The sequence below is a fragment of the Cynocephalus volans genome, chromosome 6 (genome assembly GCF_027409185.1).
Source record: "Cynocephalus volans isolate mCynVol1 chromosome 6, mCynVol1.pri, whole genome shotgun sequence".
In the NCBI taxonomy this organism is placed as follows: domain Eukaryota; kingdom Metazoa; phylum Chordata; class Mammalia; order Dermoptera; family Cynocephalidae; genus Cynocephalus; species Cynocephalus volans.
The window spans coordinates 97,060,042-97,084,057 of NC_084465.1; the positions used below are offsets into that span (position 1 = coordinate 97,060,042).

Here is a 24,016-nt window from a genome sequence, read left to right on the forward strand (position 1 = left end):
CACCTTGGCACTGTCATCCTCAGGGGTGTGTGGGAGGACTCTGGTGCTTTGGACCCTGACATTGGGAGCAGGCTCACTCCTGCCAAAGGGATCCTCTGTTTTGGAAACTTGATACCGGCTGGTCCTCACTCAGTATGCTGCTGGGGATGGCAGCATCGGAAATGGGCAGAGCCCCATAAGGCCTTTGCCCAGCACCCTCCATGGGGCGCTGGTGCCGTCCTAAGCCACTACACAGCTGAAGTTCCTGCTTGGGCTTGAGCTTGGGCTTGGATTCCTGAGCCTGCCTGCCGATGCGCTCTCATTCCCCTACCCAGGCCGGGCTTGGTGCCATCCTTCTAGGCCAGGCCCTTGGGCCCTTCCCTGTAGCCATAGATGGCACTTGGAGGCTGAGGACATCTGCTTGTGAGGAGGGAGGCACTCTCCTCCCCAAAGCCCTGCTCATGCAGCTTGGAGAGCTAGGACCTGTGTGTCCCCCTGCACCCTGCGCCGGACGCTGCTGGCCCTCCCCTCTCTCCTCTCCAGGCTCGGGGTCTGTGCAGACTAGTGGTGCCTGTCCTCTCTGCGCAACCTGTGTGCAGGCTCTCCTGCTGACCTGGCCGCTCACGTGGTTTCCCTTGCAGTGGCCTCTTTCTCCTCCCTGTACCAGTCCAGTTGCCAAGGAAAGCTGCACAGGAGCATTTCCTGGGCAGGTATTCGCACGTCTTGTTAAGGAAGCGATGTTTGCTGCAGAGCCCTGCTCTGCCTCATAGATGCTGTTGTCATCATTCTCATTGGTCACCCTCCATGGTCCCGTCGGTACCTCTCATCGCCCTTGGGGAGCAGGCTCCCAATCTGCATGAGGACATCTGTGCAGAACGCCTTTGCTTTGCTGGCAGGAACCCCTTTGACTCATGTCCATTTGTGGCTGAGCTCTGTTCCCAAAGTGTACGAGCCCTCACTGCCTCTCCTCAGGCCCAAGGTCATGAGGGTGGCCCTAGGTCTCCTTGGTGACATCAGCTAAGCTGCAACTTCTGGTGGGTGGCAGCTGTGTGAGGTTGAGCCCGGCCCTGGGACTCAGGCGAGTTGACCATGCCCTGGACTCAGTGGTCTGATTGGCATTGTGAGCTCACAAATGACTTTGCATCCCCCTTTCGTCCAGGCTGGCCAAGGGCGCTACAGCCTGGCCTCTGGCCTGTTTCCCCCAGACCCTAGAAGGGTGGGTTTTGAGCCCCAGGGTCCCACGTGCGGGCAGGAGCCAGTTAGGAAGGGCATTGTGCAGATGGGTTCTAGCGGCAGCTGACAGGCTGCGTGTGTGCAGGGGCTATGCGTGGGGGTGTCCGTGGGCTGACAGGCTGTCTCGGTGGCTTCTACTCACCCGTACCCTGCCCTGCTGATGGCACAGGAAATGCTGCTTGGGACCTAGTGCCCTCTCTCCTAGCATGCCCAGCTGCGGTTCTAGCTTGGACTTGGCGGGTGAGCCTCTCTGCTCGTAGGCGTGGCTCCCGCCTTTGTGTGTATATGGGGAGGGGACTCCCCCACGCCAGCCTATTCCTCAGGTCCAAAGTCACGGAGAAACTCGGCCTCTTTCCTTGGTTATTGAGGGCTGGTCTCAGGTGGGAGCTCTTTCCTCATTCTTTTTTTTTTTTAAAAGATTACCGGTAAGGGGATCTTAACCCTTGACTTGGTGTGGTCAGCACCACGCTCACCCAGTGAGCGAACCGGCCATCCGTATATGGGATCCGAACCCGGGGCCTTGGTGTTATTAGCACCGCACTCTCCCGAGTGAGCCACGGGCCGGCCCCAGGAGCTCTTTCCTCATAAAGGCATCCATCCTGCCCTAGACTACCCGCCCCACTGGAAGTGCAGAGGCAGCTTCTGGTGTACATGGGTGGGCAGAGCTGGCTGCCATCTGGCCTCCAGGAGTCCATGCAGGAGACATGTGTCAGGGCTCAGGCCCCAGCCCCTCAGAGCGTCCTCTTCCCAGTCTACTCTACAGGCAGCAACAGCAAGCAGAGCCTTGGGCAGGCCCTGCAGGGCCACTGTTCCCACCGACAGGGCAGAGCTGGTACTCTGAGGCCACGTGAGTGCCAGGGCCGGCCTAGCACCCAGCAGCCCCATCCTTGTCCTCCCAGACTCTGCCGTGGTTTTGGAGGAGGGAGGTCCAGGAGAAGTTCATGCACCAATGGAGCCCCCTAAGTTGGAGGACTTCGAGGCAGCTCTGGGCACAGACAGGCACTGTGGGCACGCTGAGGCCTACAGCAGGGTGAGTGCAGCTGGGAGCCCTGGGGGCCCAGCCCCTGAGTCAAGAGGGCTGGAGGAAGGGACAAGAGGTAGAGCAGGGCAAGGTGTGGGGCCAAGGTAGCTAGGAGGGGCAGAGCAGGGTGAGGGATGGGGCTGAGCAGAGGGGCTGATGGTGGGCGAGGCCTGCGGAGGGCTGGTCTCTGTGAGCTTGGGCAAGTCTTGCTCCCTCTTTCTTATCTGAAGTGGCAAGATGTCCTTCCACGTCCTTCCTGCACAGACAGTCTCAGTTTCCCGGCGCTCTGTCTGCTAGGCACCGCTTGGTGTGGGGCACAGGCAGCTGCTGCTGCACGGAGGGTAGGGGCCATGGCTTGGGGCCTGGGTGGCTCTGTGGCCCTGGGCTGGGGGAAAGATAGGGCCTCAGGTAAAGCCCAGGTGGGCTTAAGGGCACCTCCTGACAAGCTTCTCTCTGGGTGGGTCCTTTCCAGTCATCCTCAACCTCTAGCCAGGAGGAGAAGTCATTCCGCGCAGAGGAGCTGGCTGCTGGGGCCATTCCCATCGAGCGGGCCGTCTCCTCTGAGGGAGACCGGTCCTCTGTGGACCTCTCCTTCCAGCCCTCGCAGCCCCTGAGCAAGTCCAGCTCCTCACCCGAGCTGCAGACCCTGCAAGACATCCTTGGGGACCCTGGGGACAAGGCTGACGTTGGCCGGCTCAGTCCTGAAGCCAAGGCCCGGTCACAGTCAGGGATCCTGGATGGGGAAGGTGCTGCTTGGTCAGCCCCAGGCGAAGAGAGCCGGGGTCTGGGCCTGGCCCAGCCCGAGAGTCCCTTGCCTTCCAGCTCCCCCCGCTCACCCAGTGGCCTTCGGCCGCGAGGTTACACCATCTCTGATTCGGCCCCATCACGCAGGGGCAAGAGAGTAGAGAGGGATGCCTTCAAGAGCAGAGCTTCAGCCTCCAATGCTGAGAAAGTGCCGGGCATCAACCCCAGGTGGGTCTCATCTCTCTAGCTGGAGCTCCCAGTCACCCTTTCCATGTGTACATGGTGCCCTGGGCAGGCTGGGGGGACAGGTCATCATGTCTTCTGCACTGTGGCTAGTTGGAACCACAGACGAGTGCATTTCCTTCAGTGATGGGGCTTAAGACCCTGTTTCTCTCCACGTGGGCTATGGCCATGAAGTCAGGACCCTGACCTGGGCCCCAAGCCCAGCCCTCACCACCTCTCTCCCCCGCAGCTTCGTCTTCCTACAGCTGTACCATTCGCCTTTCTTTGGTGATGAGTCCAACAAGCCAATCCTGTTGCCCAATGAGGTAGGCATGCCCTGCCTCCTTTGCAGAGTCCCCCTGGAGCCACATGTGGGTGGGGGACACAGGGGAAGTCCTTGGCTCTGGGCAGTGGTGGTCAGGGGCCAGGCATGCCGAGGGCTAAAGCCTCAGCTCCGTGCGGCAGCCTGCTGAGATCTATCTGTGTGGGGACAGCCTTTCTGTGGACTGGCATCTGGGTGAGGCTGGCAGCAGGGGCAGCCTCTGCCCTGGGCTCAGGTGAGGCTCTGTGTGGCTACAGTCCTTTGAGCGGTCGGTGCAGCTTCTTGATCAGATCCCGTCCTACGACACACACAAGATTGCTGTCCTGTATGTGGGAGAAGGTCAGGTGAGGCTACTGGGCTGCAGGGGCCTGGGTGCCAGGACAGGGCCAGTGGGCCTCCCTGCCGGTGGTGGGAGTGGGGATGGGCCCCTTTCCCTTCTCCAGAGACCAGCCACTGCATGATCCTCCAGAGCATCAGGTGCTCACTGAGCTCTGTGCCAGGCCCTGTGCTGAGTGCTGGGGACACAGACGTGAGAATGACAGGTCAGTGTGTAAGCACTGCATATGCCAGAGATAAGACTGTAGGCAATCAGGGAGCAGGTCAGTGTGTGGTGTGGGGAGGATTCTGTCCATGTTGGATGATCGGAGTGAGGTGACATTTGAGGCTGAACTCTAAACAACTGAGCTAACTGGCCAGCCCGTGAGGTGACATTTGAGCAGAGGCAGGGAAGGCAGGGAGAGGAGCATGTTTCTAGGTTGGGGGAGGTGAGCATCCCACACAAGGTGGCAAGTGCAAAGGCTCTGGGGTGGGGCGCAGCTGGGGAGGAGACAGGAGAGGGATGTCACGGGGGTGGCAGTCGTGGGCAACCTCAGAGCCCACTGTAGGCTGCACCGTCATTCTGGGTGAGGTAGGAGGGCCTCAGGCAGTTCTAAGCCAGGGGTTGACATGACTCCCCTGAGGTTTGAAAGTGTTCCTCTGGCCGCTGAGTGGAGAGTGGGTGGAGGTGGGGCAGCAACAGCCCCAGCAAGAGGAACAGCCCCGTGGGGGCACAGGCCTGCTGAGCAGTGCTAGAGTTCTGGGTGTGCTTTGAAGATAGAGCTGACTGAATTTGCTGGCTGACTAAACATGGGGAGTGAGAGAGGAGGAAGTCACAGGTGACACCAAGGTCTCTGGCCTGGGCAGCTGTTAGAATGAGTTTGCTGTGTGACTCCTGGACCTCCAGCAACGACAATCCCTCCAGACCCTTCTTAGCTGTGCTGGGGCACCCTGAAGCCAGGGGTGGGGACTGATGGGACCCTGGTAGGGTGTGGACGGGCTCAGCCTGGGGGCAGCACCACCCTGCCTCTCCTCCTCTTCCTGCAGAGCAGCAGCGAGCTTGCCATCCTTTCCAATGAGCACGGCTCCTACAGGTACACAGAGTTCCTGACAGGCCTGGGCAAGCTTATCGAGCTCAAGGACTGCCAGCCAGATAAGGTGTACCTGGGTGGCCTGGATGTGTGTGGCGAGGACGGCCAGTTCACTTACTGCTGGCACGATGACATCATGCAAGGTACCCTGACGGCCTGGTTCCCCAGCCTGGGCACTGAGGCATCGATAGGGCTGGCAGCTCTGCCTCTGGGCTCTGCTGAGTGCCATTAGCTAGGTGCCGAGGACATGGCTCCTGCTGGCCCTCAGAGCCTCTGGCGAAACCAAGAGGGGCCTGGAGAGAGGCACAGAGGGCCTTGACGGGATCCCCACGGACCCCAGCCCTAGAAGTCCCTGCCTGGCCCTGCCCTGACCAGCCCAACCTCACCCTGCCCACAGCTGTCTTCCACATTGCCACCCTGATGCCCACCAAGGACGTGGACAAGCACCGCTGTGACAAGAAGCGCCACCTGGGCAACGATTTTGTTTCCATTGTCTACAATGACTCTGGCGAGGACTTCAAGCTGGGCACCATCAGAGTGAGTGAGGGGCTGCAGGGTGGGCAGGCCCCTCAGGCAAAGCTTGAGCCTTGGGCATCTCTGTCCCCGCCTCCTGGACTGGTTGGAGGTGTCTACTGGTTTGTCCTGAGTGGTGGGTCTCAGTGATGAGGGTGATGACAATGGCTCATCTACTGGGAGAGGCTGTTGGGGAGCAGGATGATGTTGCCACAGGTCTTTAATCTTTCTAAGCTTCAGTTTCTTCCTCTTTGCAATAGAGTCTGTGGCACCTGCTGCTGTGGAGCTGTGGTTTTTGTCAGGAGTGACTGAATTTGCATGCGTTTGTGCTTGGCGGGGTGCATGCACATCATAGGTTCTTAAGAGTCTGCTCAGAGCAGCTTTCGTGGCCATGGCTCTCACAGGTCCCTTCTGGCTGTCTGCTCAGCCCCTTACCTGGTTATCAAGCACAGTGCCATTGGGTAGGCACCAAGATCACCCATGTCCTGGATGGCGGACATGGGGAGGAGGTGGGTTCAGTCAGGAGATTTGTCACAGCATTGCTTGTCCATGTCCTTGGTGGGCATCAGGGTGATGGGGAGCACTGGGCAGGGTCCTAGGCAGGGCAGGTGAGCAGAAGTGCTTGGAGGGCATTTACTCTGAATGTACAAGGAAGCATCTGAGAACACTGATCAAAAACCCTGGGGCTGCTGGGCAGAGGATCTGCTAGAGGGCAGGAGTGCCTGTGGGGGGCTGGTGTGGCTCTCAGGACAAATGCAGGGAGTGGAGGGAGGGAATCCAGGAATAGCGGGGGCGGGGGCGGGGAAGGGTGTGCCACTCACTGAGATGGGGCGCTCAGGGCACTGTCATTGCCGGGCCAATAGGGACTTGGGTGTATGGGCTGGAGAGACATTTGGGGGGTGTCAGCATGTAGGCATCAGATGCAAATGTGCTCTGGAGCCCAGGTGTCTGCTTAGTTGACAACGGAGCAGGGTGTCTGCTGGGCAGCATGGAGGGGGCCCTGTGTGTGAAGGCAGATGCTCCAGCACATGCAGATGTTGGTGTCCAGGTGTGGAGTAGGTTGGGTCCAGCCAGTGATGCAGACCTCACCAGGCTGGGTGAGGAGGAAGTCTGGGTGCAGAGGCGGGTGGTTAACTGCTGCCCATTGAGGTGACAAGTGTCTAACACACCGGTGAGCAAATGTCCTCCTGAGCTAAGTGAGGGAATGGCAGAAAGTGGCCCTCAGCACGTCCTCTTATTTGGGCAGGGCCAGTTCAACTTCGTCCACGTGATCATCACCCCCTTGGACTACCAGTGCAACCTGGTGTCGCTGCAGTGCAGGAAAGGTGAGGCAGGGGCAGGGAGGGGCGGGGTGGTGTGCAGGACCCTGAGCCAGTGTTAGTGTCATGTTTCCCCAGATATGGAGGGCCTCGTGGACACCAGCGTGGCCAAGATCGTGTCTGACCGCAATCTGCCCTTTGTGGCCCGCCAGATGGCACTGCATGCAAATGTGAGTGGAGGCGGTTTCCAAGGGCCTGGTGGGCGAGAGGGGCCCATAGTGCCACTTGATGGAGGGTTCACCACCCTGCCCTCCTGTCCCCAGATGGCCTCACAGGTGCACCACAGCCGCTCCAACCCCACTGACATCTACCCCTCCAAGTGGATTGCCCGGCTCCGCCACATTAAGCGGCTTCGCCACCGGGTAATGATGATGGGGGTCTGTTAGGGATACGATGGCCAACCAGGGTGGAAGCTAGTGTCCCAGGCTGCAGGGCAGTGGCAGCCTTGGGCAGAGCATGTACTGCCTCTTCCCCCACAGATCCGTGAGGAAGCCCACTACTCGAACCCCAGCCTGCCCCTGATGCAAATGCACCCCCCAGCCCACACCAAAGCCCCAGCGCCCAGCCCACCTGAGCCCACGCCCACCTACGAGACTGGCCAGCGGAAGCGCCTCATCTCTTCTGTGGATGACTTCACAGAGTTTGTGTGAGGCTGTGACAGGGCGGTGCTTGGTCCCATTGGGGTGCCCAAGATGCTGGGCACACGCCCAGGGCTTCTTGTGGCTGTCATCTGAGCCGCAGCTGGCTCCTCCCTGCCCCCCATGTGTCACTAGACGGTATTATGTGTAAATGAAATAAACTGCCGTGCCCACCCAGCCCTCAGCACTCAAGACAGAGGCACTGGTAGCAGTCAGACAGCTCCTTTATTTGACTTTGTCTGTTTTGTGGGGACAGGATTGAGGCTATGGCCGCAGCCATGCCCACAGAAGCAGGCGTAGCCAGCTCCGAGGGGCCCCCTGGGGACAGTCGCACTGGTGCTGCCCAGGCCTCAATCTGCAGGAGCAGCCTCTCATGCACATTCTCACTCTGTCACACACCTTCCCCAGCCCAGGAGCCAGCCCCTGGGACAGGTCTTTCCCCCAACCACTGCAGGGTCTTTGCCACACACACACAGACCTTCCCCTTTGACATGTACTAGTCCTACTCCTCACCCAGACCTGATACCAGCAGGCTCAGGTGCTGCCCTCTCGCTGCCCAGCCTCGGGCAGGGAGGGAAACAGGGCCACAGTGGTGATGAGAATGCTGGGGGCAGCTGTGCCCTCCAGTGGTGTCCAGCACCTGCCCAAGGCCAGACTCGGATCCAATAAACAGCTGTAGCTTCCCCAGACCAGGCCACACCCGCAGAGCCATGTCGTGGCAGATATCTGGGGAAGGGAGGTGAGCTCTACAGTCCCTGCTCCCCCTCATAGTGGGCAACAGTATGCATAGGGCCCAGCTTCAGCCACCAAATCCCTCAGCCCTAATGAAAAATAGTGACATATAAAAATATAGACATTTCAACCTCACATAAATTACTGACAAACACAGTGAGAAGGCAGCTGGAAGCGAGTGCACTGAGCAGGGAGCAGGAGAGTAATAATTTAGGGGAAGGGGGACGGAGGTGTGGAATAGCCCTCCCCAAAGCCTGGATCCTTAGCATGGGGAGATGGCTACCCAAGGGGGCCGGGCACAGCCCGCTGTACCTGAGGACTTGGGAAATAAATTAGCATCTCAGAGGCTGGGCCCTCAGTCCAATACTGCTGTGTCCTCCCACAGGGAGCTGGGGAGGGGACCCTGGGTCCTGGCTGGCCACACAGCCTCTTTAAAGTGCTGAAGCTCCCAGACAGACAGACAGAGCCTGCCTGCTCTGGGGAACCTGTGTGCAGCTGTCTGCCTGGCCCAAGACCTTGAGGGCGGCAGAAGGTAATACTGAACGGTGTCCACTTTGGTCCTGAGGAGCCAGAGCAAAGCCACAGGCCCTGCCCCAGGGAAGGGACATGAGTCCAGGTTCCCTGGGGCTAAGTGCTGCTGGGGTGGACCTTGTTCTTGGCCCGCAGGGATACCCTGCTGGGGCCTGTAGCCAAGTCCATGCCTCGACTGGCCCGGGCAAGGCGGTTGGGCAGGGCTGGCCACAGGCCTGGGGAGGGGCCAGGGGGAGGTGAGGCAGGGGCCTCACTGCTCCGGCAGCCTCGCAGGCTCTGTAACTGCTGCTCCAGCTGGTAGACGTCCTCTGTAGCCTGGTTGAGCCGGTCAAACTGCGTGAGTAGAGCTTCAAACACGACTTGGAGACGGGAAGGCTCGGGCTCGGGCTCCCCCCTCAACCCCAGCCTGCCCAGGCCCCCACTCAGCCCGTCCAGCTGGCTGGAGGAGGTGGAGGGGTGTGAGGCATCAGAGCCAGCACTGCACGGGGGCACGTCCGCGTCGGGGGAAGACTTGGAGCCCCTGGATGAGCGGGAAGGCAGCGGCTCCATCCCTTCAAAGCGGACTTTGTGGCGGAACTGGGGGCGGCACAGGGGCTCGGTCAGTCCGGCTGCACCCTGGGCTCACCTGGGCCCAGGGTGCGTCCCTCTCCCCCCCACTGGGCCGTACCCACCTCCTTGACTTTGCTGAAGCCCAACCAGAGGCGCAGCCTGCGTAAGAACAGCTCCACCATCTCATAATCCTGCGGCTCCCAGGCAGGGCGGTAGAGCTCCCCTCGTAGAGTGTGGTAGCGCCACCGGAGAAGAATCGCCCCCAACCTCAGGGCACCCCAGAGCCGCAGGGCCCAGAGCCCCCCACACAGCAGCGGGGACAAGGACCAGGACTCAGCTGTGCACAGGGTGGGAGCCCCTGCCCTGGGGCACAGCATCAGGAGGGCCCGGGCCACACTCCAAAGGGAGTCCGCCCAAGAGGAGACGACCTGCGGAGGCGGCGACACGAGTGAGTGTATGCTGGGCTGAGCCGTTCTCCCAGCCAGCACCCCTGCACAGCCACCTACCAGAACAGCCAGCTGGGCATACGCCACGCCGAGCACGACCAAGCCCAAGGTGGCCCCCACAAGCTCCGGCAGAGCCCGGCAGAGCGTCTTGCTGAATACGGACCATTGGCGCACGAAGCGCAGCTGCTGGGCGGCCTGTGGGCAGGGGAGGGTCAGCCAGCGGCCCCTGGGGTCTGCGCCCAGGCCCCGCGCTCGCCGGCCTATCCCTCACCTTGACCAAGAGCAAGAAGAGCAACGAGGCCACCAGGCCGCGGGCCACCGCACTCAACTGCGCCACCTGCTCGAAGCTGGTGAAACGCCGAGGGCGGCCGTGTACGAAGCGGCTCCACTGGACGTCGGCGGCGCCCAGCTGGGCCAGGCGCACCAGCGCCGCAGCAGCCGTCAGCGCCACCAGCAGCCACCTTGCCCAGGCCTCAGGCCGCGCAGCGCGCGCGCGCCCCTCCCTGCGCCAGGCACGAACCTCCGCCGCGGCAAAATGCAGCGCGAACAGCAGCAGGCACACCTGCGGGAGGCGCGGTCAGGGGGGCGGGCCGCAGAGTCCTGCGGAGGACGGGGGGTTGGAGTCCCGGGGCTGGGGTTGGGGATACCCGGCTGGGGGCGGGTCGTACCGCGGTGAGCAGCGGCAGCGAGAGGCCCGCGCTGAGGCGCCTCAGCGCGAACGGGCGCACGCTGAGCGCGGGCGCGGCGCAGCCAGCCGCAGGGAACTCGAGGCGCAGCGTGACGGCGGCGTGCAGCCCCACAGCAGGGCTGTAGCGCGTGAGCTCCACGAACACGGCGCGGCTCCTGTGCGGAGAGCGGGGGGCGGGCGCGTGAGGCGGGGCCGCCCGTCCAAGAGGCACAGGGGCCACTCGGGAGCCAGAGCGGCCTGCGGGGCGGGCAGCGGAGAGGGAGGCCCATCCACAGCCGGGCGCCCACCTGTTGTCCAGCCAGTGGTGCAGCTGCAGGAAACCCAGCCGTGCGCGGCTCTGCTCCAGGCTCAGGCCCAGTTCCTGCACGTAGCCCCCGCTGTCGTACACGGCGCAGTCGCCCCAGGACCAGGCGCTGCGGGAGAGCGGGAGAGCGGCGGTGCTGGAGCCGGTGCCCCCGCCCCGCAGGCACCCGGGAGCCATGGCTGGCTAGGGAGCGAGGGGCTCCTCTGGAAGACTTCCCTCCCCACCTGCAGGGAACCCCAGGGCCCGCCTTCTGCTCACCCCAGCAGGTCGGGCGCAGAGTAGGCCCACGTCTCGGAGCCGGAGCCATTGTGGGCCATGCCCTCCCAACCAACGCCATAGTCGCTGGTGCTGAAGCTGCCTGCAGCTGAGCATGTGTGCACCCCCGAGCCGGGAGGGTCTGGGTGGAGTGCTGAAATGCACAGGGGGCCAGGCCCAGGGGACAATCATAACTCAGACGGGAGCAATGTTTATCAGCTGGGCTGAGCTCCTGCTCTGTACCATCTCACTGAATCCTCCCAGCAACCCATAAAGTAGACATCAGGATTCTCCATTCCACAGAAAAGGGAATAGCACGACGACAGGCTCACAGCTAGCTAGAAGAGCTGAAACTAGAACTCACTAAAGGATATTCTTTGCAAAGACAAGGATAAGTATTGGGGTGACCCTCCCCAGCTCACCTTCCTGTAGCCGCACCTGCCGCAGCCGCAGGGGCCCCAGCTCTGGGCTGGACTGGTTCCCGTAGACATAGGGGAGCAGCACATGGGACATCCACGGCCAGAACTCGTCAGATCTGCCCACCGCAGAGAGTCACACACTCATCCCTCAGCTTCCCCACACCCGACCAGGGGTAGGAGACCCACAGATGCCCACAAAGCACTGCTACTGCAGTCCCAAGGGGACGAGTCTAGACCCTGGTCCTCAGCCTCGCCCTGCTGACATTTGGGGGCAGGTAATTTTTTTTTTTAAAGATGACCGGTAAGGAGACCTTAACCCTTGGCTTGGTGTTGTCAGCACCATACTCTCCCAAGTGAGTTAACCGGCCATCCCTATATAGGGATCCTAACCCGTGGCCTTGGTGTCATCAGCACCATACTCTCCCAAGTGAGTTAACCGGCCATCCCTATATAGGGATCCGAACCCGTGGCCTTGGTGTCATCAGCACCATACTCTCCCAAGTGAGCCACGGGCCGGCCCCAGGGCAGGTAATTCTCTCTCATGGGCTGTCCTGTGTAAGCAGTATCTCTACCCACTAAATGCCAGTAGCATCTACTCCAGTCCTAACAACTAAAAATGTATCTGGACATCTGCAAATGTCCCCTAGAGGTTGGGCTAGACTAAGGGCAAGATCACGGCGAGCCCTGGTCGGTGTCACTGCTGCCCTAGCCCAGCAGACAGATGAATATGTGGGTCCGGGGGCATCCATACCGGGTAATGGCCAGGAAGGCCTGGCTATCCAGCTCCTGCTTGATGGCGCTCTGCAGACGATAGGCGTGGCTATGGCATGAGGCGTCCCCGTAGTTGGCCAGCAGTGTCACCAGTAGGAAAAGCATGTACACCAGGAGGCTCTTGGAGACAGGGACAGCCCTGGGGTTAGCCTGACCCCAGCCCACAGTAACAGGGCAGGACTTCAGGACTGCCAGGCAGTAAAATGCCCCTGGCCAGGGTGCCTGGCACTAGGAAACAACAGCACAGACACTCTACCCGTGCCCCTACACATAATCCACTGAAGGCCAAGGCAGTAATGCTCGGGGCCCTACAAGACCAGGCAGGAACAGGCATCTGAACTGGGTGCCAACAAGGACTGGGGGGCAGTAGGTGTAAGGGAGGGTGACAGGAGGGAGTCAGGGCAGGAGCTGCAGAGCCTGGAATGCTGCCAAAAGGCCTTCTGTGGTCAGGAAGAGGGAGGGACATGCAAGGTTCAGCAGAGTGCCAGCAGTAGGAGGAGATGGAGAGGGTACGCTGGCCGCAGCGTACTGTGCTGGGCTCACCCGCAGCATTCCGTGCAGCCTCTTGACCTTGCGGGCTTCCTCCTTCGCCAGGAAGAGGGCAAAGCCATGCGGCGGCCTCACGCGGGGCACGCGCTCGCTCACGGGCGTCACGGCTGGGCTCTCTACCAGGGTGTCATCTTCATCCGGGTGCAGCCGCTTGGCCACCAGTGAAAAGTAGAGGGCTTCCAGAAGGACCTGGGGTGGGAGGTGGCATCAGAGGGGCCAGCAAGTGCCAGAAACTGAGGCCCCACCCTCCTGGCAGCTCACTCACCTTAAGCGGCTCCCAGCCAAGGAAGGAGACCAGGAAGCTGCAGCTGCTCGAGAGGAGCCACATGACGCTCACATTGGGGGGGAAGCTGGCCCCAACCCACCCGGAGACCCCCACAGCTACAGCCACCAGGAGCAGGCTGAGCCCATGGGCCAGAGAGGCACACCAGGAGGGCAGCAGTCGCTTCCGCAGACCCTCCATCACCAATCCTGGGGCACAGAGACAGAAATATGACTGGCAGCCCAAAGAGAGGGGCTGGGAGGGGCGTCCTGGGCACATAGGAGCACACCTGTCCTGGAGGCCCTTGTTGCCTGGGGCTGTTCCCAGATCAGGCCCGAGCTCGGTGGCCCCTTCTCCCCCAGCCTCTGTAGCATCAGTGCCTCTGTCTTCTCCCCAAGGGTGCTGGACCTGAGGCACAGGGTGGGGGCCGTGAGTTCTTCCCATGCTCTCAGAAAGAAGGCAGTGGCATCCAGCCCATGCTCATCTGGCAGGGGAAGTTCCTTGAGCTTCTGTAGGCCCATGCCAGCCCACCCCCACCTGCGAAGACATGGAAGACCCAGCCCCAAACCACGGTGATGGTGGTGCCCAGAACTCAGGACACCACTGGTCACGCCAGGGGAAATAACCCACCCTGCTGTCAGGCCAAAGCTGAGTAGCAGCCACACCCCCTGCTTACAAGTCCATGGCCCATCACCTGGCTAGGGAGTCCTTGTCCTAAAAATCTCCTTTCCTGCTGCCACTCCAGCCACTGTCCTCATCTTTCAGGGCATGACCGGCAGCTTCCGCATGCTCCTCACACCAGCAAACTGACTGGGTTTCAAACCGGCCAAGCACCCCTGGGCCTCACCCTCCTCTCCCCCTGGACAGACATTCTACACAGAGGTCAGTGTACTCCCATGCAGTTCTGCAGCCTAAAATCAACTTTGGAGCAAGGGAATGTCCCTCTCTCAAATTCCAATAGTATACATGGCTCGAGGACCCAGAGACCTGTTTGTTCTTCAGGGAGATACTGGACCAGAGCAACGTGTCCCTGAGTCAGCATGCCATCCTGACCTTCTCAGTTGCAGAGCTGCTACAGAAAAAGGAGCTACAGAAGTGAGAGGAAATATGGGGATGAGAAGGAAGAGGAAAAGCCCAACTGTTCCATGCACTGACTGAGGAGAAAGTTCACACACTTGATGGCACCTGTGAATCTGTGCCCTGATCACGTCATAACCAAGGATGGTCCCAGATCCAAGTGTGTGCCCGCCTCTGAACTGCCTGAAGTGTTGCTGGTTTTGTGTGTTTGCCAGAGAATAAGACACTGTCATTTATTGAGGTGGGGGATAATAGAATAGCAAGTGAACGGAGGTGACTTTTTTCCTTGAAACTGACCTTTTGATTATAAAAGTAGTAAAACATATTTGAAGAAAAGAGAGTAAAAGTAGAAAGCACATATTTAACACTAGCATTTCCATCGTATGAGGAACGGCACTGTTAACAGCTGCTCTAGTCCTTCTTCTGTATGCAGACGTTTGTTATCCACGTGGATACAAACACAGATTACGATCTAACAGTATGACAGCATAGAACGCACAGAATCTTACACTAGACTCTAAGCTGCATGAAAACAAAGACTATCATTGCCTAACATTCGCTGATTCCTTCAGTCATTCAAATATTTATTGATCCCCTACTAAATGCCTGGCGCTGCTATAGGCACTGGGGATACAACAGTGAAAGGAAGTCTCTGCACTTACAGTGTACATGTCGCACTGTCAGTACGAACAAGCCATTGTGCAGAACACAAGGGGAGACCTGGAGAGGCTGGCCTGTATGTGTGCATGTGTGTGCGCACATGTGTGTGCACATGGGTACACAGTGCTATACCTTACTGCATCTATGTACGGTAGGCTCTGATCAGGTGACATCTGAGCAAAGACCTGAAGGGAGGAGAGCATGAGGACATCATCCTGGGGATGAGCAGCAGCCAAGAAGATGGAGGCAGATGGAGTGGGCATACAGGCAGAGGGGACATGAGCAACGCAGGGAGGGTAGCGGGGAGGCAGTGGGATCAGACTGCACAGCTGGGTGGAGCATTGTGAGAACTTAGGCTTGAACTCTCAGGGGTCCTGGGATGGCTAACAGTTGTAGGGGCACCTCCAGGGATCCCCAGTGATAGTTCCCTCCTGGCATCAGGCCCTTGTGTAGTCCCTTCCCAAAATAACCAAGATGAATGGGAAATGACAGTGTGTGACTAATGGGGCTGGGTCATAAAATATACTGTGGCTTCTGCCTTCCTCTCTTGGATTGCTTGCTCTGGGGCATGCCAGCCGCCATGCTGGCGTGATGCTCGAGCAGCCCTGTGGTGACATCTACTTGGGGAGGAAGGAAGGCCTCCTGCCACACTGTACCTGCCACCTGAGTTGTTTTAAGCTACACATTCTGGGGTAACCCGTTAGGCAGCAAGACATAACCAGTGCACCAGGAGGGCAGGGATGGGGTCGAAGGGAACAGGCTGTCTCTGGTGCAGGTGGAGCATGAACAGTAGAGGAGGTGTGCAGCAGACAGCCCGCTGAGCAGGCCCTGGAATGGTCCAGGCAGAAGACAATGTTTTGATGGAACCTACAGGTGCACATGGAGAGGTGGCCAGACTGCGTCTGGAAAGTAGCTGATAGAATTTGTTGAAGGCTTGCGTGAGGAATGACACAAAGAGAAGAGTCAAGAATGAATCAAAGACTTCTGTCTTGGTCAGCTACAAGAGGGCATCTGCCATTGTCTGAGATGGGCATAACTGGGGGAGAAAGGAAAAATCTGGGGTGGGGAAGTCCAGTGCTCTGATGCTGTGAAGTCTGAGCAGCCACGGGACACCCAGGTGGTGCTGCGGCTGTGCGGGCAGGTGGATGTCTGAACCTGGATTTCAGGAAGAGCTTTGGGCTAGAGATATTTGGGCGTGATCAGGTTATAATTACTACCCCAGTACTTCCCCATATTATAGATTTTTTAACTCGACTGGCAACTTCTTCATAAAGATGCCTTATGTCAAGGTTGTCTGCCTTTGTAAAATGATCCAGGAAGCTTTCCCTTTTTCCCTGTGTTCTGGGACAGTTCATATCTCAGTAATTTCTGGTTGCTTGAAAATCAGAAGAGTTCAAAGGAATGAGAATGTGGATATTAACATAGAAGCAGATGAGAAAAGTATAAGGTAATTCTATGTAACTCTTTGTTACTAAGTTGGAAAACAGCCAAGACGTTGAGATGTTCTTAAAAATATGAATAACCAAAAAGATCTCAAAAAGAAAAAAAAAATAGGGTATTTCAAAACCTGCCCATGATTTCTCACTATTCTGAGATCAAAATCAAAATTTTCCTCCCAGGGCCGGCCTGTGGCTGACATGGGAGAATGTGGTGCTGATAACACCAAGGCCATGGGTTCAGATCACTATACAGGGATGGCCAGTTAGCTCACTTGTGAGAGCGTTGTGCTGACAACACCAAGCCAAGGATTAAGATCCCCTTACCAGTCATCTTTAAAAAAAAAAAATTTTCCTCCCCACGCTGGTTGCCTTTCACTCCTCAAAGGCTCCGAGATCCTGCTTCCTCCCTAAAGAGAAGGTCCCCAGGCCCTGGGTGATCACCTGAGGTCCTTTCCACAGAGGAAAAACCAGGGCTCAGAGCAACGTGTTCTCAGCCCAGAGCCGGAGGGAGCCCACACCCCGCCCCACTCAGGGAGCAGGGCCTGGGCGCTCCTGGCTACCCCAGCCATCATACCCCAGCCCCTCCCCCAGGATTTCCCCTCTCCCCCCACCAAAAACCAGGTACTCACAAGCCAGTGAGCAGGTCCGTTTCTCTTTGTGTGTCCTGGGTGGGGGCCAGTACCTGCTGGATCAGGTCTTCATCTGGAGGAAGCAGGACATGTCAGGGAGTGGGGGGTCCTGCAAATCAGGGGCCCCTCTGGGCCTTTGCTCACCTGAGTTTGAAGCTTTCCTCCTCCCAGTCCCAACTCACCTGACGCTGAAAAGTGTTTGGCAGGGGAGGAGGGGCTGACCAGGGAGAGACCATCGTCCTCTGGGCCCAGCAAGCAGCCTGTCCGGCCCTGTGCCAGCCGCTGTAGGGTGCTGCCCACGATGGATGGGTCACTGAGCAGGTCTGGCCAACTGAGCGTGCCTTCGCTGGAAGGCCAGCACACCAGGCTGTAGTGATATAGGTCAGCAAGGGGAGCCCAGGGGGACATGTCTGCACACACACAGACACAGCAAGCATATCACATGAGGACACATGGGGCTTCTGAGCAAACCCATTCCCAAGAGAGCATGTAACAACAGAGCTGGCCAGTGCTGGACAAGGACACACCACGCAGCCCAGACACCCACAACACACCACACACGAGGAGCAGCTGACCTACACCAAGGCTCATGTTTTCTCTAGGGAACCCCACCTTTTAGAGTCATCCAGAAGCAAGTCACTTTTCATTTGTCCAGCGAAGGCCTGTTGGGAAATGCAGAGCACGCCTCAGGGTCGGCTGCCGAGGCTGCAGGATCCACCCAGCCCAGGCAGGGCTAGAGCCTGTCCCTGGGCCCCGATGGAGCCCTCACCTCAGCACGGAGGCCAGAGAGTGTGAGGAAGGAGCTGTCCAGTCCAGAGGAGTCCAGGTAGCTGTCGATGTCCAGCACCTGCTGTCCTGCGGGGGTGGGGCTCAGGCCCCCAGCCACCTACAGGCAGAGGGCAGCTGGTCGGCAGGAGCCAGCTCTGGCCTTTGCTCAGGGCAGGTATGAGAAGATAGATACCTCCTGAGCAGACAGGGCTAGATCAGTGCTGTCCGAGACAGTGTTCTAGAACAATGGACATGTTCTGTATCTGTCCATCACCGCAGCACCTAGGCACATGCTATTACCAAGTGCATGCAACATGGCCAGGGCACCTGAGACACTGAATTTTCAATTTTATTTCACTTTAATTAATTTAAATATAAACGTAAGTGGCCACGTACAGCTCGTGGTTACTGTATTGAACTCCTGGGATGAATCCTAGGCCATGGTGTAACCTTCTTCTATGTGTTGTTGGATTCAGTTTGTTAGTGTACTGTTGAGAGCTTTGCATGTATATTGCATTTTCCTGTGATGTCCTTGCAGGGTGATGCTGCCTCAAGGAACGAGTTGGGAAGTGGTCCCTCCTCTTGTATATTCTGGGAAGTTTGTGAAGGGCTGGTGTTAATTCTTAAACTGTTTGGTAGAATTCACTAGTGAAGCCATGTGGGTCTGGGCTTTTCTTTGCGGGAAGTTTTAAAATTGTTAATTTAACCTCTTTACTTGCTATGGGTCTACTGAGATTTATCTATTCCTTCTTGAGTGAGTTTTGGTAGCTTGTGTATTTCTAGCAATGTGTCTGTTTCTCCTGAGTTGCCCGGCATGTTGCTGGATAGCCGTTCATGGTATTTATTCCCTAGTAGGCCTGCTAATTTTTTTAAGGTCGGGGAATGATGTTCTCTTTCATTCACCATTTTGGCAATTTCAATCTTTTTTTTTTCCTTCCCCTGGTCAGTCCAGCTGAAGGCTTGTCAATATTATTGGCCTTTTCAAAGTTTCAGCTTTTGGTTCACTGATTTCTCCCCCTTTGACGGCCATACTGGACAACACAGCCCTCAGCAGTGATGCTCCACCCCCAGAGTGCCAGGGTCCCCCACCCCCAGCCCACCTTGCTCCGGGACATCCGGAAGAGGAACAGGATGGCCAGGTAGACAGGATAGACAACCACACTGGATACCAGGCCGATGGCCACTGTGTCAGCACTCAGTGGGATCAGACTGGACACAGGCCCGGTGCTGTGTAGCAGAGAGGAGAGACACAGGCCAGGTGAGGCCGGAGGGGGCAGGAGTCGGGCAGGGGAGGCCATCCTGACTCCCATGGGCACCCACCTGTAGGTGGTATCTCCCACAACACCGTACCACACGGCATTGGCACCTAGGAAGAGGCAGAAGAGGAGGACACAGCAGGTGGCCCTCTGGACGCGGGTGAAGCGGCTGCGGGGCTGGCGGTCCCATATGGAGAGCCAGATGTGCTTGTCAAAGAAGCCACGCTGCAGCTCAGCCACAAGGAGGCGCCGGAACTGCCACAGGGCCACATCACCTGGGGAAAGGGCACAGGAGGGGCTGCAGGAGGCCAAGTTGCAAGCCCCTTCCAGCCCGCCCCAGGCAGTAGACAGGGCCTCACTTGCAGCCAGCACCTCCTTCTCCACCAGACCCCCGTTGGCCTCTGTCTCCACTGACAGCCAGTCGTTGACCAAGAAGAAGGTGCTGCGGGCGTTCTGCAGGTCCCTGACAATGACATGCTGCAGGAACCAGGCGGGGCTGAGTCCTGCAGAGGAGGTGGGGGCTGGGTTAGGGCTGCAGGGCACTGGAGGCGGGAGGGTTGGCGGTGGCACCCACCCCAGACCTTTGTTGTCATGCCACACTCGGATTTTCCACACACTGCCCAGGCTGCGTGGGGTGGCGATCTGGAAGACGTCCAGGCTGTTGCGGTGGAAGGCTCTGTCCCCGTCCAGGTGCCGGTGGCCGCTCCGGCTGTCCACCCCATACAGCATGATGCCTACATGGGCCGTGGTACCTGGATGAGGGAAGGAGAGTGGCAGAACTCTGGGTTTGCTGCCCACCAAATACGTGACCCCAGGCTTCACACCCTTCATTCATTCAACAAGTAACTACAGGTAATCCTTGCTTTGCCCAGTTTCGACATGCATGAGCTTCAGTTGCCTCAGTTTGTTAAACAAACACTAACCCCACCAACACAACTGGAAGTTCAGTTACCATGCGTGCTAACTGTGAGTTACTGCAAGAAGCATGACCTGGCTGCGTGCTCCTAGCGCACCAATCACCATGTAGAGACGCTTGTCATGATCAGCACCTGTCACCACACACGCACAGACCGCAAAGCATGTAGCTGTGCCACCTCCTTCTTTCTCAGTGATAAACCCGTCTGAGTGTTTTTAAAAACGGATCACAAAAGAGAGTGTTACCCAATAAAGACAAAAGCACAGCAAAGAAATGAAAAACGTAACATTGGAAGTGACATTCCAGGCAAAGGTAAATGAAGTCACTGAAGAAGCAGCCATAGGATGTTGACGCTGCCCACGTGAGAGACCAGATGTGCAGTCAGGGCCTCAATAGTGAAGACAAGCTCGTCAACACAGTCACGCAAAAGAATAAAGGTGTCACAGCAGAATCGACGCCAGCAGAACCTCCCATTCAAAGAACTCTTGGAGACATTTCTGCCGTGAGCCATCTTACGTGTTAAAATACATCAAAATTAATTGGTTTATTTAAAGGGCATTGTTAGTACTAAAGGTGTTTTTGATGCATGTTCCCAGTATGGGTTGGCTCGATTTAATTTTATTATTAATCTTTCTTGTTAGTGATGTGTGCATGGACCCATTGTGGCTGTAGTCATGCTCTTGTATGTGTGGAATGAAGTTATTATGTTAGATTTCTATCCACATTCCCCCAGGGAGACGGTGAGTCTGGGTGCAGTAATGTTTATAACTAATTGATCACAACCAGTTACAGATTTCTTTGTTTTCCCCACTCCCACAGTTTCACTTGATTTACCAAGAACATGTTTTTTCCCTAGTAATAATAAGAATGATACAGTGTGTTTTTGTTAGTTTGAGTAGGATCATTTAACTTTTCACTTTGTCCCCTGTGCTGTTCCCGGAGTCTATTGGCAGGGAAATAAAAGGTATAAACATTGTGATTTTGATTATAAATTAAAATGATCAATATAGAGTATAAGCAATATTAAATTGTTAACCATAACTAATCAATGTTATTAAAATCAAGTATAGTAAGTATAAGTAAGATTTAAAAAGGGTTAAATTGTAAGTTAAGAAGGTTAAGAATTATAGTTTAAACTAAAAGTCTGACGCTCTTTAAAGCCAAGCATGCTGCTATTGTATAGTTTCCTGGCCACAAGCCACAGGCTTTGGGGTGAACTATTGATGCATAAGTGGGTGCTTTTATCACAGCATGAGTGCTTTGGAACATTCTGATTTTCTTTTTCTATAGAGATGAAATAAAAAATGTAAGGGGATCGCAACCCTTGGTGTGGTGTCACCCGCACCGCGCTCAGTGAGTGAGCGCACCGGCCATCCCTATATAGGATCCGAACCCGCGGCGGGAGCGCCACTGCACTCCCAGCGCCGCACTCTCCTGAGTGCGCCACAGGGTCAGCCCTAAAAAATGTCTTGATTAAAAGATAAATCATCATGTAAAAGGTTAAGTAAAAACATATAAATAAAGCAAGATTTTTGTGGTTGTTGTCCACACTTGCACTAGACATTTGTGGTCCGCCTTTTTCTTTTTTCCTCATCCTATCCACACCACCTATTTAGATCCAACGAATCCTGCGGAGCTGGTCTCCGGAACATTTCACAATACAAACGAGCGAAGGATAAAATGCTGGAAGTCAACACAAACTTGAAATGGACAATTCACCAAAGGGCAGAAAAGATGCTCACAGCATACCGTTAAGTCACACGACAAGAAGAAGGCGTGTGTGCAAACCACGCTGGTCAGCTTTTCACAAAGAAGCAAAATGTTAATTCCTGACGTTTCTAACATTTTAAATTACAGTGTACTCAACAAATATCAGTGTGTTTCCCTATACATTTATAACCAATACTAAGAGAATGGGTTTTTGGGTTTTTTAAAGGAAAGCACTTACGTCTAGCAGTTTATTATAAAGGCCAAGACTCAGAGACTGCCAAATGGGAGACACGCAAAGGGCAAGGTTCAGAGGACGGGCGCAGCTGCTTCCCAGCCCCTCCCCACATTCAGCAAGCCAGAAGCTCTCCGAGACCCCAGTAAGAGAGTTCTAATGTCTGAAAATAAACTTTAAAAGCCACCGATAATAATTTTCCCCACTTATAACTAAGCTCACTGTCCCATGATACTGTACAAGGTGAGGACAGCCTGCGAGCGCTCAGCACCACCTCAGTGCTGGGAGCTGCTCTCATTCTCGGGAACAACGTGTGTCCACAGGGTTGTTTCGAGGACAAAGAAGCTAATACCTTACGCAGCACTTGGGAAACTGAGTGCTTGTTTTTTGACACCTGTTATGATCATCACTATTAGGAAAGCTGCCCAGGCAAAGCAAACAAGGGCAACCTGGGGAGCCAGGGCCAGGTGATCCCTGCGATCCCCACCAACACCCTGCCCTCACCTGAGCCTCGGCCCCAACCGGTCTTGACCAGGATCTCATACTTGAAGCGGCCACCCTTCCCACAGAAAGGGATGACGCGGACCCGGCTGACATCCAGCTGGTCCAGCTTCCACAGGATCACGGCCATGACCGCGTAGGTCACCAGGCACACAGCACACGTCAGCAGGACGATGTAGTTCATGCCCGTAGCTGGCTCCTGGGAGGACAGAGCCGCCGGGCCCAGGAGGTCACTCGCACGCCTCACTTTCTCAGGACAGAACTGGAGCCCACCCAGCCCCTCCTCAACCCTGCTGACGGACCCGGGCATGGTGGGCGCCACTCACGGGAAAGATGAAGTGGACATGGCTGGGGGGCACAAAGAGGCTTGCCCCGAAGGCAGTGAGGTGGCGGGTGAGGCAGACGGCCTGGCTGGGCGAGGTCTCCTCCAGGGGCATGAGCCCCTCAGTACTCCACATCATCTCCTCCTCGCTGAAATACTGACACAGCGATGTGTACAGGCCCACGGACACCTCCAGCGCCGACCAGTGGAAATGGCTGGTCAGGTTCAGGTGGTAATTCCCCCCTGGGTCTCTGGTCCTGGGCAGGGACGTGGCAGTGTCACAGCCAGAGCCTGCCGGGCCCTCGGCCAGGGTGGGTGTTCTGGTCTCAGATACCATGCCTGGCCCACTCCCCCATGTCCCTGCTGCTGTTTGTTCCCACAGAGCCCATGTGACCGTGGCAAATGCGGATGTGATCCATCTGCCCTACCCTGCCAGGGCCCTGAAGTGCTCACCCTGGGGCGATGAAGAAGGTGTAAGGCCGGTGGTCATTGCCCGTGAGCACCTCCAGGCTGATCCTCCTGCTGGCCGAGCAGTTGTGCTCGTTGGGCTGGGGCACTGAGTGCAGGTAGACGGCCAGGTAGGGCTCAGGCTCCTCAGACAGGTAGCGCTCTGCAGGTGGCGTGCACAGGATCTATCATCTGCCCGGAAAGTTCACCCACCCAGGAGCCCCCAGGAGCCCCCCTGAACCCTCCCTCTGCCACGGGGTCTGGGAGGTTGTCTGAGCAGAGGGCCATAAGAGCCTCCATGCTGTATGCAGCATCTGCTTCTCCCAGGACCCCGTGAGGCAGGAGGCAGCATCCCCAACATCACAGGTACCAAAGACCACCAACGTGGGGGCATCTGCAAGAAATGCCTTCTCCCCCAGGGACGAGGCTGGGAGGAGGCGGAGTCCCCTCCGTGTGGCCTGCTCATGACACGCACCGTCTAGCAGCGTGTACGTGAGCTGCAGGTGCAGCCCGGCCTTGGAGTTGCTGCTGTCCAAGGTGACCACTGCGCTGACTGAGGCTCGGGGGGGAACGATGGCAGAGCCGGCAGCAGTGTATTGGCCCCGGGCTGCCTGGTCTGAGTTGTTGGGCACCTTCACCGTGATGGCATGCTCCGAGGCCAGCTGCTCGATGGGGATCTGGGCACCGGCCTGCGTCTGGAAGGCCATGGATGCCACCTTGGTAGAGACGGTGTAGTTGCTGATGTAGCCGAAGGGAAACGGGTTGGAGTCAACAAGGAAGATGAGCTGTACCACATCGCTGAGGTTGGATAGGGCCCCGCTGAAGGCCTCAGGGATGGAAAAGTGGCAGCCAGGGCTGGAGGTGTTGCCGTAGCACAGCAGGCTCAGCGGGTCCGAGCGCTTGCCCTGGGCCACTATCTCCTCGCCCGCCAGGGTTAGGGGCTCCTCGTTGAGCACACGGGAGCGCATGAGGATACACATGAGGGCTGACGAGAGGTTGTAGGCCTTGGACGCCACCATCACTGAGGGCGGCTCGGCCCCCAGCTCTGAGGGCTGCCGGCCCTGCACATCCGAGCTGGCCAGGTGGATGAGGTCGCCTGCGGGTGGGTAGGGGCAGAGGTCAGGGGAGGTCTCGGGGAAGGGTGGGGAGGGGCACC

The 24,016-nt window shown here is 57.4% G+C and overlaps 2 protein-coding genes across 18 annotated transcripts in view; one reads left to right on the forward strand and one right to left on the reverse strand.

Annotated features, from left to right (window-relative positions):
• TSC2 (TSC complex subunit 2) overlaps nt 1–7,616 on the forward strand; it is a 35,154-nt gene extending 27,538 nt beyond the window's left edge. For 5 of the 14 annotated variants that reach the window (XM_063100757.1, XM_063100758.1, XM_063100762.1 and 2 more), the window contains 12 exons: nt 621–689; nt 2,112–2,242; nt 2,706–3,205; nt 3,450–3,525; nt 3,779–3,865; nt 4,884–5,070; nt 5,325–5,464; nt 5,845–5,949; nt 6,687–6,765; nt 6,838–6,929; nt 7,023–7,121; nt 7,239–7,616. In XM_063100757.1, coding sequence (XP_062956827.1) covers nt 621–689; nt 2,112–2,242; nt 2,706–3,205; nt 3,450–3,525; nt 3,779–3,865; nt 4,884–5,070; nt 5,325–5,464; nt 5,845–5,949; nt 6,687–6,765; nt 6,838–6,929; nt 7,023–7,121; nt 7,239–7,409 — 1,736 coding nt within the window. In that variant the 3' untranslated portion in view covers nt 7,410–7,616. The remainder of the gene's footprint in view (nt 1–620; nt 690–2,111; nt 2,243–2,705; nt 3,206–3,449; nt 3,526–3,778; nt 3,866–4,883; nt 5,071–5,324; nt 5,465–5,844; nt 5,950–6,686; nt 6,766–6,837; nt 6,930–7,022; nt 7,122–7,238) is intronic. The other 9 variants (XM_063100760.1, XM_063100761.1, XM_063100768.1 and 6 more) reach the window with 3 other exon arrangements.
• PKD1 (polycystin 1, transient receptor potential channel interacting) overlaps nt 7,604–24,016 on the reverse strand; it is a 44,815-nt gene continuing 28,402 nt past the window's right edge. For 3 of the 4 annotated variants that reach the window (XM_063100755.1, XM_063100753.1, XM_063100756.1), the window contains 24 exons: nt 23,336–23,956; nt 22,867–23,023; nt 22,418–22,670; nt 22,095–22,290; nt 19,314–19,484; nt 19,092–19,235; nt 18,797–19,007; nt 18,577–18,703; nt 17,478–17,594; nt 17,321–17,370; nt 16,891–17,075; nt 16,709–16,781; nt 13,193–13,311; nt 12,907–13,112; nt 12,636–12,830; nt 12,073–12,212; nt 11,325–11,437; nt 10,906–11,056; nt 10,631–10,756; nt 10,324–10,498; nt 9,927–10,217; nt 9,716–9,850; nt 9,332–9,637; nt 7,604–9,236 (listed from right to left, as the gene is read on the reverse strand). In XM_063100755.1, the coding sequence (XP_062956825.1) occupies nt 8,757–9,236; nt 9,332–9,637; nt 9,716–9,850; nt 9,927–10,217; nt 10,324–10,498; nt 10,631–10,756; nt 10,906–11,056; nt 11,325–11,437; nt 12,073–12,212; nt 12,636–12,830; nt 12,907–13,112; nt 13,193–13,311; nt 16,709–16,781; nt 16,891–17,075; nt 17,321–17,370; nt 17,478–17,594; nt 18,577–18,703; nt 18,797–19,007; nt 19,092–19,235; nt 19,314–19,484; nt 22,095–22,290; nt 22,418–22,670; nt 22,867–23,023; nt 23,336–23,956 (4,742 nt within the window). In that variant the 3' untranslated portion in view covers nt 7,604–8,756. The remainder of the gene's footprint in view (nt 9,237–9,331; nt 9,638–9,715; nt 9,851–9,926; nt 10,218–10,323; nt 10,499–10,630; nt 10,757–10,905; nt 11,057–11,324; nt 11,438–12,072; nt 12,213–12,635; nt 12,831–12,906; nt 13,113–13,192; nt 13,312–16,708; nt 16,782–16,890; nt 17,076–17,320; nt 17,371–17,477; nt 17,595–18,576; nt 18,704–18,796; nt 19,008–19,091; nt 19,236–19,313; nt 19,485–22,094; nt 22,291–22,417; nt 22,671–22,866; nt 23,024–23,335; nt 23,957–24,016) is intronic. The other variant, XM_063100754.1, reaches the window with a different exon arrangement.